At 37.2% G+C, this 11,955-nt stretch overlaps 1 protein-coding gene across 1 annotated transcript; it reads left to right on the top strand.

The window, feature by feature from the left end:
• Positions 1-1,492: 1,492 nt before the first annotated feature.
• Positions 1,493-11,613, top strand: LOC125220777 (protein EXPORTIN 1A). Its single transcript, XM_089064734.1, has 32 exons — positions 1,493-1,835; positions 3,322-3,438; positions 3,572-3,664; positions 3,767-3,838; positions 3,958-4,065; positions 4,141-4,223; positions 4,495-4,633; positions 4,770-4,838; positions 4,929-5,006; positions 5,121-5,183; positions 5,273-5,317; positions 5,672-5,779; positions 5,856-5,936; positions 6,261-6,467; positions 6,548-6,607; positions 6,880-6,990; positions 7,317-7,414; positions 7,572-7,680; positions 7,852-7,917; positions 8,016-8,114; positions 8,209-8,289; positions 8,422-8,511; positions 8,771-8,856; positions 8,962-9,042; positions 9,118-9,300; positions 9,466-9,532; positions 9,653-9,763; positions 9,922-10,029; positions 10,118-10,255; positions 10,348-10,485; positions 10,569-10,673; positions 11,034-11,613. The coding sequence occupies exons 1-32, from the start codon at positions 1,737-1,739 to the stop codon at positions 11,154-11,156; spliced, it is 3,216 nt and encodes a 1,071-aa protein (XP_088920860.1). The 5' UTR covers positions 1,493-1,736; the 3' UTR covers positions 11,157-11,613.
• The last annotated feature ends 342 nt before the right edge of the window (positions 11,614-11,955 follow it).

Raw genomic sequence — 11,955 nt, 5'->3', positions numbered from 1 at the left:
TTCTGAACCTTTGTTGCTATTTCAGTTTAGATCCGCAAGGATCTTGCGTTTGATTACTAATACTTCTACTTAGTGTGCAGGTGCTTAATCGGATCAAGCTTGAGGAGTCCAGCCTGGTTGAAGGCTTGGCTAGTAGCTAGGGTTCCTGATTTGTACTCACTGTACTTAGTGTATTTGTAATCTTGCTACCCTGTAGCTATTGTTGTATTTGGCTTGTAATTTCTGAGATTAGCCATCTCAGAGATCAATCAATAAAGAGGTCCCGGTAATTAGCGAATCCCGAGTGATCTGATCCCTACAGTGGTATCAGAGCCCTAGTTCAGGGCTGGGCCTGTGTGGCTCGGGGTTCGGTGGTTGCGCTTGCAAGTTCTCCGATGCGACGAGCTCGACCAAGACCTGTGGTGACCTGGTGACCTGTAACATGGGGTAGGCATGTGGTCTGTAGTCTGGTGGTCTTGGTTTGAGGGGAGGATTGAAAGGGAGCAAACCATATCCCACATCGGAGAATGAACAAGACTTGCAAGTGTATAAATGGGCTACCCCTACTCCATTAGTATGAGGCCTTTTGGGGAGATCCCCAAGAGCATTTGCCCAAAGCGGACAATATCATACTAATGTGGAGTTTGGGTCTGCACCACCGATTCCCTACAATATGCCTCTAATTTTATTGTAATCCCAAGGTTGTTTAAGTGACATGTGCTAGACACTACAACTATCAATCAAGAAATTGTATGTAACTCCCTCTCATACATACATTGTGAATAGTTAATAACCTAAAGATCCTTTAATGACAAACAATACGTATTAGCCTGCAATGCATAAAATGTTACGCGACCAGTAACTATTTTTACTCTTGTTAAGGAAATACGATTTACTGTTCTCAAGCGCTTGTCCAAAAAATCTATCCGAACGTATACTTTTCAGTGCCAACTCCAAAATCATGTTTAAATCTCTTTTAAAAGGAACCATTATGCAAGCTCTTAAAAAAAACAAAATTAATAACCTTATGTTTAAGTGTTATCCTAGCAATTTAATAGTGAAGTATATAAAGTTAAAGTATACGAATACTCTTAAAAATATTCATATGTCCATCACAAATACTCCACATGATATCTCATAATTATATTATAATTAGTGTTTCGTATCACATTATTAATAATCAAGGGAACAGATATTAGAACAGAGTGCAAATAATCAAAACAATTATTCTAAATAAAATACAAATATTCCATTAATAATACCATCGATTATACTCATATTTTTAGTAGTTTCCGTTGAAAATGGATGCACAATTGCACATGATTTAAATTAAGTAAAGTTATTTAAAAATTAGAAATGGGATCAAGAGCTAAAATTCTAGAACAACCCAGACCCGAACCCGGATAAACCGACCCAATAAAAAAATACTGAAACCCATGTGTAACTTAACACTTGATCGCTGTCTCACTCTAACCACATATAAAAACGGGAGGGAAGCCTCAGCCTAAAACAATTTTCGAAGTCTATCTCTCTCTAAAACGCATTCTGCTTCAAATTCAAGCTGTCTTTCCCCATTCTAAATCTACACTATCTCTCTCTCTATATATCCATCCTCTCCCGAGCTCTCCGACTACTGATACTAGGGTTTGCTGTGCTCCCGTTATCCTACAGTCGCGCGCGCTAGGGTTTTTGTGCAAGTGAGGATAGTGTTTCTGTGAGGGGTTAGGGTTTAATTAAGGTCACTGCTGATCTCCGCTATGGACGCGGAGAAGCTGCGTGATTTAAGTCAGCCGATGGATGTCGCCCTGCTTGACGCCACCGTCGCAGCTTTCTATGGGACCGGATCTAAGGAGCAGGTCTGAACCATTTCCCCCTTCGCTGCTAGTCTGTGTAGTTGAGTGTTTGTGCGCATTGGGATACAGTAGCCATTAAACTGAGCTGACTTTGTGTGATTGGGTGGTTTTATGGAATTTTAGGAACAATTGGACCATTGAATTGATTTTAAGAACTTTGACATGCAAATGATTACATGGAATGTATCCACACTCCTGAACCCCGGATGATTTGTATTTATGCAATGCCTTAAACTGTCTCAAGGGTTTTTACTTTTTCTGCTCTACTATTGGTGTTTTGAATTGCTCGAAATTGGTTGTTAATCATGCTAATCGTCATTGGAATAGTGGCATTGTGCTGTGTTTTCGGGAAAACAGTCATCTAGTGTGTCTGAAGTGTACCGTGTTAGGTAAGGCATTAGCTGGAGGAATTGCTTTTGTATTTCTTATGTGGCTTTGAAAGTTCTGCCTGGATCATGAGTACTCCAGAATGTGATTTTTGTACCTTTGTAGGCATTGGGCGATACCTTTATATGCCATGGGCATGATTTTAGGCCCACAACTTGTCTTGTGTTTTATGTTGGTTTTCTGTTTCATTTGTTTGTTTATTTGATAGGGAGTCTTGGTGTTTGTAAAAAGTTTGAAGTTTGTAAAGACTGCAATCGCTCGCTGTATTTGCCAGAGCATGCTACATATGGCCAATTCCTTTTATTTTTTTGGGTGTTGCTGATTTAATTGAAGTATGTGATCAGCTGTGTAAAGGGAAGGGGACAATTAGTGAACTCAGTGGCTCACATTTCATTATAGGAACTGAGCTGGGGAAAATTTTGGCAACTTACTCGGATCGTGTCGAATTAATAGATGTAGCATTAAATTTTACTCCCTCCGTTCCATAGTAGTAGAGGCAATTCTTTTCGGCACGGAAATTAAGAAAGAGGTGTGTAATGTATTAAATAAAAAGATAATAAAATAGGAGAGAAGAAAAAGTAGAGAGAATAAAGTAAGAGAGAGGAAAAAGTAAGCGAGAAGAAATATATTACTTTTACTAAAAAAGGAAATGACTCCACTACCATGGATCGTACCAAAACGGCAAAATGACTCCACTACTATGGAACTTAGGTAGTATTATTTGTTTCTTATACTTTTACTAGTCCCCCTATACTGGAAAATATAATGGCAATGCTTTACTGCAATGAAAATGTTAGATGTGTAGTTCTGGTGGGAATTGACGATCTTGTGGTTTTGGCATATACTTCATTATGATTCAAGTTGCTGTGGCTATGCCTTTTTGCAGAGGCTTCTTCTTTAGATTACTTAGGGTCACCAGTCATTAAGAAACAGGTCTAATACCCTAGATAGAAAAAATTGCATTATTATCTGTTATTTTCACTCTATAAGTTCAGTTCCTTATCGTATGGTTATTACATACTCATCAGGACCATTATATATTTATCTCTCCATAGGATTGGAACTTACCCTTTCAAGATTTCTCCATTTTTTTTTCTGACAGAGGACAGCTGCAGATCACATCCTACGAGATTTGCAAACTAATCCAGATATGTGGCTTCAAGTGGTTCACATACTATCAAGTACACAGAATTTGAATACCAAGTTTTTTGCTTTACAGGTCTGTGAATATAATCTTTATAAATGTTGTTTCTCTGGTCTTTCATTTTTTATAACTTGCTTATTGTTGGCTCTTCTCTGTTGTTGTTTGGAGATACTGATGAAAAGCACTATTGCTGAGTTCCCTTATACAGGTTCTAGAAGGTGTTATTAAATATAGATGGAATGCATTGCCTGTTGAACAACGGGACGGCATGAAGAACTATATTTCTGAAGTTATAGTGAAGGTTCTTAAATCTCTGCTTTCCCAGAATTATTTTGCTGTTAACTTCCTTTGTTTTTTGCTATTGATATTCTTACTTTTTTTCCCATGTCATTGGATGTACCAGCTTTCTAGCGATGAGATCTCTTTCCGGCGCGAGAGGCTTTACGTTAATAAGTTGAACATTATATTGGTCCAGGTAATGTTTACATTGTACCAAGTGAAGGTGATTCATAAGCTTAGTACTGCTTCTCTATGAATCCCATTTCATTGAATTACATTCCTAATGGAATTTGACAATTATTTCTGTACATTTAGATCTTGAAGCACGAGTGGCCAGCCCGGTGGAGAAGCTTTATCCCTGATCTGGTTGCAGCAGCAAAAACAAGCGAAACTATCTGCGAGAATTGCATGGCTATTCTGAAAGTAAATTCTCTTTGTGTTTATTTTACTCATAAAAATTGTATCTACATGTTATTCACTTACATATTTTGTTATTAGCTTCTTAGTGAAGAGGTGTTTGACTTCTCAAGGGGTGAGATGACCCAGCAAAAGATTAAAGAGTTGAAACAATCATTGAACAGGTAAATTTGTAATACATATTAATATATTATACATTATCTGTCGCTTCCATACGTACGTGCCTCTTTATTAGCCTGTTCTACATTTATAATTGCTGTTACCAGTCTAGATTGCAATCTAAATGCAGCTATAACTCATGATTTTTTTGAAGTAACATATCCTCTTTATTTTTATTTCCACACAATCATAAATTATGTCCCTCTGAATTTTCAAATGGGCAACTATTTCCTCTTTTCATTTGCAAAGATATTAAGGATTATTTTCTATCTGCAGCGAGTTCCAGCTTATTCACGAACTATGTTTGTATGTATTGTCGGCATCTCAAAGAGCTGAGCTTATCAGGGCTACCCTGGCTACACTGCATGCTTTCCTTTCCTGGATTCCTCTAGGATATATATTTGAATCACCACTGGTTTGTACTTTCACTATTTCTTCTCGTGTCTTGTTGGACGAGGGAACTGATACTATACTGTACCCACGTTGTTTAAAATTTTAAGTAAGAAGATGCTCTTGTTTCTAAAGTAGTATTTGATGCTTCTGTTTGGCAGCTTGAAAGACTGCTAAATTTCTTCCATGTGCCCGCTTATCGCAATCTTACTCTACAGTGTCTGACAGAGGTCTGTGTTCTGCAACCACCTTCTTCATGTTTCTGATATGTTCTTTGGCTAATTTTTTGGGCTGGCTGTCGCTTGTTTTATTTTGTACAGGTTGCTGCTCTTAGTTTTGGGGATTTTTATAACACGGAATATGTCAAAATGTATGCTGTATTCATGCTGCAATTACAGGTACTGTAAATTATCTCTCAGTTGCTATATGATCTTTGCTTCTTTCAGCTATGTCTGTGCTACGTCTAAGCTAGACTGCCTGCTGATTCGTTGTATTACATTGTTGCTTATCAGAACATCCTTCCATCTAATACAAATTTCGTAGAGGCTTACGCAAATGGCACTAGTGAGGAGCAGGTTCTCTTTCAGTTTTATACTATAAATGCTTAAATTATCTCCTGTTTTTTTCGGGGGTAATAACTGACGTACTGATATGGTTTTTCCAGGCATTTATTCAAAACTTGGCGTTGTTTTTTACATCATTCTTCAAGGTGATTCAAATTTCTTATTATGGAATGGACAGCTTAGTGGGGTTTGGAGATATGCCCAACAGTAGGAAAGCTGACCTTAAATTTAGTACTATGATGAAATGAGGAAATATGTAGATATATACATATAGATAAAGTTAAAGTATGCGTATATGCACAGCGATCTATTTGTGAATTAATGTTCTAATATAAAAGCATTTCCTGACCTATTTTCTGGTGGAAACTCAATCTGCAGTGGATGTCATTTGACTACCCCTCTATATTCATACACAGAGTGTGCTGGTTTAGAATATCTACTATTCAAGTTCCTGGATTTTTTATTTTATGATTGATGGTTGATTTGTTCCCTTGGTGCAGGCTCACATACGAGTCCTTGAATCTTCACAAGAGAACATAAATTCTCTGCTTGTTGGTCTTGAGTATCTCATTAACATATCTTATGTCGATGATACTGAAGTTTTTAAGGTCCATTTATTCGTTTCCCTATGGTTTGTACTCTTTTCTACAATATATGCCATCAACCAATTCTATCACCGTGCAGGTTTGCTTGGACTATTGGAACTCCTTAGTTTTGGAGCTGTTTGAAGCGCACCATAACTTGGACACTCCTGCTGGAAACATGGTGGGTTTCCATGTATTCTCAGAGTTTAATTCCTTGTACTGTACTTGAGTTTTGCATGCAATCCCTTACAGCAAAAATGTATTCTTCTAAATTTCCATTCAGATGGATTAGTTTGAGATTGTGGTTTAAAATCTGTTTGCCTTACTGCAATTCACTCTAGGTGAACACATCATGATCTGAAAATTGTCGTCACTTGATTTGCACATAGCACAATTAGAATAACCTTGTCTGGTGTGAGGCTGTAGATTGTTAGTTGCCCCTCCTTTTGTTCTAGCTCTGATTAATTTCTTTGGGTGGTTGGGTCTAAACTTTGTATTAATTTAGCAGATGCCTATGCTTTCGGGTATGGTTGAAGGACTAGGCTCCCAACTCATGCAGAGACGACAACTATATGCTGCCCCAATGTCAAAGTTAAGGCAACTAATGATATGCCGCATGGCAAAGCCTGAAGAAGTCCTCATTGTTGAGGATGAAAATGGGAATATAGTCCGTGAAACTATGAAAGATAATGATGTGCTTGTTCAGTATAAGGTTCTCTATATTGATCAAAACTTTGTAAATTTTATATATTTTTGGAATCATATTGATGACATTCACTAATTAATTTGCAGATAATGAGGGAAACATTGATCTATTTGGCAAACCTTGATCACGAGGATACTGAAAAACAGGTAATTATTATCTCCACTGCTCTATGCTTCTGTATTTGATATTTGAAGGGGTTCTTTAGTTGCTGTGCAAAGGATTATATATGAATCTTTTATGGTCTGAGAGTGCAATAATATCTCCAGCTACTGTCTTTAAGAAGTTGTTCTTGCTTGCTTGTATGTTACTTGTTAAAAATTTTTTCTCTATTTTTGTTTGAATTTTTGATGACGGTTCTAGGTTTTCATGATTTCTAGACTATCCAAATAATCAACAATTATTATGCCTGATGTGTCAGATGCTCAGGAAACTGAGTAAACAACTAAATGGAGAGGATTGGACCTGGAACAATCTCAATACCTTGTGTTGGGCTATTGGATCTATTTCAGGGTCGATGGGAGAAGAGCAGGTAGGGATATTTAATTTCAATGTTCACTATCTGTGATCCTGCCTTATGCAATATTCCCTATTTTTCTAATTGGTAATTATGTTCTTTAAGTATTGCACATTTGTTTCTGCCTGTATTCATCCATATTCCACTTGAATATATTGTACTCCAAATCCCAATTGTTCAATTAGTTAGTTTTCACCCTTCTGTTTCTTCCACTAATGTTTGATATTTTTGCCATTTAACCTTTTCTTTCTATTATCACAGTGGTTTTAGATGTTTTATTAGAAATTTTGAGATTTAATCTCTACTTCAAATACTTATGCAACATCGTTGATTTTGGGCAGGAGAATAGATTTTTGGTGATGGTCATTCGTGATTTATTGAATCTCTGTGAAGTCACCAAGGGGAAGGACAACAAAGCTGTCATTGCTAGTAATATCATGTGAGGATTAACTCCATTTTTCAATAATTATTTCATAATATCTTGTAATCACTTTTGACTTTACATTTACTTGTCTCTGTGGAATGTGGAAAGGACTGGGAAATAACGTGAAGCTTTTTTGTATATCCTCTAATTTTTCTGATTGCCTGGTTTGCAGGTATGTGGTTGGGCAGTACCCTAGATTTTTAAGGGCCCACTGGAAGTTTTTGAAAACTGTTGTGAACAAGTTGTTTGAGTTCATGCACGAAACTCATCCAGGAGTTCAGGTTAACTACACCATTAGTTTTAGTAGTATGGTTTAGGTGTTTGCGTGATGTACAGCATCCCTATATTTTCTCAGTATCCAATAATGGTCTTGATGTGCTGTGTACGAATTTTCGTTCTCCTTTTGCTTTTAATGCCCACTAATTCTCTTACATCTGTCTTGTAATTTGTAGGACATGGCATGTGACACATTCTTAAAAATTGTTCAGAAGTGCAAGCGTAAATTTGTCCTTGTACAGGTTAGGTTCTTTGAGAATACATATACTTAGTTACTAACATGCTTAGGTGGTGATTGCTTTACGGGTGAGCAACTCCATTTCCTTATCATTCTGTGCAGGTTGGAGAGAACGAACCATTTGTTTCAGAACTTTTAACTACTCTTCCAGCGACCATTGCAGATCTTGAACCCCATCAGATCCATTCATTTTATGAATCTGTGAGTCAAACTATGTAACCAATTCCCTCCTTAGCTCTGACTACCTCACCCTCAATCGTGAATTCGTTACCGATGTTACGTAAATTTTCTTTAGGTTGGCAATATGATTCAAGCAGAACCTGATCCTGACAAGAGGACTGAATATTTACAGAGGTTGATGGAGCTTCCTAACCAGGTAAGCTTCACTTTTGTTTGAGGATGAAAGTCTGTTGTGGTTGTTGAACCAGCCAGATGCTTCTTTCATTGTCATTGGTACTTATTTTAGTGCTTGTGTGGCATAAGATGTAGTTAACACATTCCGTTGCAGAAATGGGCTGAAATCATTGGCCAAGCACACCAGAATGTGGATTTCTTGAAAGACCCAGATGTTATAAGAGCAGTGCTTAATATATTACAGGTTGGATTTTTGAGCTTATTTCCAACTCAATCTTCACAATTCATCAATCTTTTGCTTCTTACTATCTTGAAGTTCTATTGGACTTAATTAACCATTTTGAATATGACAACAAGGCTTTGAACAAAATTCGTTGATACCCTTTCTCAAAGGTTTTGATGCATTTTTGAAACTACATGTTTTGATTATCTCATGTACTTTGCATGATTTACTTTCACATTTTTTCATGTTCTATAACTGATTGTGTTTTTGTTTCTGACAGACAAATACCTGTGTTGCAAGCTCCCTTGGAACATATTTCCTGACACAGATCACTCTAATTTTCTTGGACATGCTCAATGTGTACAGGTCAGTTGGGTTTTGTGTTTTCAGAATAACTCATTACACCTTCTGCTGAGCACATGCCTATCAGTTGCACCTTTTCTCACTACGACCTCTTCTTGTCTGCCACAGAATGTACAGTGAGCTTATATCGACCAGTATTGCCCAAGGAGGGCCTTACGCTTCCAGAACATCTATTGTGAAACTTCTGCGGTACGTTCGAGATTTTGAAGCCATTTGATTCTTAATAATCCAAATGTTAATATTTGATTCATTTATTTTCAACAGCTCTGTGAAGAGGGAAACCCTAAAGCTTATCGAGACATTTCTTGACAAAGCTGAAGATCAACCTCATATTGGAAAACAGTTCGTGCCCCCAATGATGGATCCTGTGCTTGGTGATTATGCCCGAAACTTGCCCGATGCAAGGGAGTCGGAAGTTCTCTCTCTTTTTGCCACCATAATAAATAAGTATGCCTTCATATCTTTTGTAATTATGTTTTTCCTGTGTGCTATTCCTCATGGGTGGATTAATATTATGAAGTTCTTGGATATTTAACTGCAGCAATTTATTGGTGTTTTACTATGGCTTTTGTTGTTTTTCCTATAATGTCAACACCTTTTTTTCTCTCTTAGGTATAAGGGGGCAATGCTTGAAGACGTTCCTAAGATTTTCGAAGCTGTTTTCCAGTGCACTCTAGAGGTTGGTGTATCTACTCATGATTTTTTTTCGGTGATTTTTTGTGTCTATCTCACAGCTCTTAGTATAAATGTGCAGAAAGTGTATTGTTCTGAATATTGGCTCACCCTATATTTATTGCAGATGATAACAAAGAATTTTGAAGACTATCCAGAGCATCGGCTGAAGTTCTTTTCACTTCTTCGAGCAATTGCTACACATTGTTTTCCTGCTTTGATTCGTCTGTCCAGTGAGGTGTGTATAATTTTGGTCCTTGATTTGCTCATAATGACACCTCCAGTCTGTTGCAACTTGTATTGCACATTCCGCTAAAGGGGTTTGGGTTTTATTGAATGATGTATGCTGCCTTCTTTATGCACTTAAAAATATACTAATGTTTTTGGGATATGCAGCAACTGAAGCTTGTGATGGATTCTATCATTTGGGCTTTCCGTCACACTGAGCGTAACATTGCTGAAACTGGACTCAACCTTCTATTAGAGATGCTAAAAAACTTTCAGGTGCTCTTTTTCTTTCTTCTGTATCGCTGTTGAGGTAATCAGTAATTAATATTTGAAGTACTTACTATTTACATGGTTGGATTGGCAGTCATCAGAGTTCTGTAATCAGTTCTTCAGGACTTACTTTTTGACAATCGAACAAGAAATATTTGCTGTTTTGACGGACACATTTCATAAGCCAGGTTTTAAGTTGCATGTCTTGGTGTTACAGCACCTATTCTGCCTGGTAATGTCACTTCCTGGTCATTCGTTCCCCCTACCCCCTGTTTCTCTGTTGACATTCTTACAGTAAAACCTGATGTCATTTAACATTCACAGGTTGAATCTGGTAGGTTGACTGAGCCTCTGTGGGATGTTGCCACTGTTCCATATCCTTATCCAAACAATGGCATGTTCATTCAGGAATACACAATTAAACTTTTGAGTACATCCTTCCCCAACATGACAGCTGCTGAGGTACTATTTATTGTATATACGAACTGCTGTATTGCATGGATGGCTTGAAATATGCACTGTAATACTTTGTTTGGTTCTTTCAGGTGACACAATTTGTGAAAGGGCTTTTTGAGTCTAGAGCAGATTTGCCCTCGTTCAAAAACCATATAAGAGACTTCCTTGTGCAATCTAAAGAATTTTCAGCTCAGGTAAAGTGTTGCTCTAAGTTAATAACATGTGTTTGCACACACATTTGTGTCATAATGGTATCCCCTATCATGCTTCTTGTCACATTTCATGTTCTGTTGGGGATCTGGGGTGTGGTTTACTCCAGTGTTCCTTGGAGTAGAGTTGGTTTTGACTTGCATCGTGTTTCTCTTGGCTCATATCTGCTTCATTTTCTGGAAATTGTCAATTTGATATTTATGTGGTGGATGATGAACATTATTAGGATTACCCAGATTACTAGAATTATAGAAGTATAGAATTATCAATGCTGCTTCAAATTTGAGAGTAATATCTGGTAAATACTGTAATCCTAGAACCATCTTTTACTCTTTATGTTGCAGGATAACAAAGATCTTTATGCTGAGGAAGCTGCTGCCCAAAGAGAGAGAGAACGACAACGCATGCTCTCGATACCTGGACTTATAGCTCCCAATGAGATACAAGATGAGATGGTTGACTCATAACTGCAAGATTTTGCAGCCAAGGCAATTTTGAGGAATTTTTAACTCAAAATATTAGGTTTAAACCCCCTCTCATCCTAGAGCCGTACACTTCTAAAGCTTCCATCTACTCCATATTTTTTGCTCAATTGTTTTCGTCTCCCCAGAATATTTTCCGTGTGGAGTAGTGAAGCTGTGGAGGCCACAACCACAAGCTGCGATGCTTTGCTACTGAAGAAAACTAGGTGGTGGGTTGTGTAGAGTATATTAGATTCTAATTTAGGAAATATAGGTTGTTATGCAGGACGATTTTGAACAAGCTGATGTATACAAAATGAATGGGTTGTGTAGAAAAACTTGTTTTTGTTAATTTTTAGAACTATTGTTTTGTTTCTCAACTTGTGATAGGTTTTCTTCTTCTATGACTATTTTTCCTTGAATGATTTGTAAGTTATTGGAGTTTAGATATTCTTTTGCTTAAGTTCTTGATGAGTTTAAATGGAGTTTTGACGAGATTCATTCTATTTTCAGCTATTTTGCTCTTTATTTTTAGGTGATTGATAGGCTGGACTAAATAAAATTGAATAATTCAATGGTGTGGTTCTTAATCATCTCATTTTTAGTATAGTAGTTTTGGTTTGTTTATGCAAAGATAATATCTTGAACTTTGAGATATATGGAAGTTCGGAGATTCGTATGCACTGTGATGCGTTGTTCTTCGACGCGGCTGCCTTCTCTTCGACCTCCCATGCAATGCAAAGCATGGGTCTGTGAGCGTGGCGACTGCTTTGAATTTTTTTTTTTGTTAATTTTTAATATTTTA

This window comes from Salvia hispanica, chromosome 2 (assembly GCF_029641045.1).
Source record: "Salvia hispanica isolate PSC_SH4W2 chromosome 2, Shi_PSC_v1, whole genome shotgun sequence".
Lineage (NCBI taxonomy): Eukaryota > Viridiplantae > Streptophyta > Magnoliopsida > Lamiales > Lamiaceae > Salvia > Salvia hispanica.
The sequence above is the reverse complement of the archived record's forward strand: the minus strand, read 5'-3'. Positions and strand labels throughout refer to the sequence as shown.

What these genes read in the sequence shown, in the direction of transcription:
- LOC125220777 (XM_089064734.1), top strand. Translation starts at nt 1,737, where the DNA reads ATGGACGCGGAGAAGCTGCGTGATTTAAGTCAGCCGATGGATGTCGCC. An exon ending in TATTCATGCTGCAATTACAG is followed by an intron (nt 5,007 to 5,120) that starts GTACTGTAAATT and finishes GTTGCTTATCAG; the next exon opens with AACATCCTTCCATCTAATAC. An exon ending in TTTTCCAGTGCACTCTAGAG is followed by an intron (nt 9,533 to 9,652) that starts GTTGGTGTATCT and finishes TATTTATTGCAG; the next exon opens with ATGATAACAAAGAATTTTGA.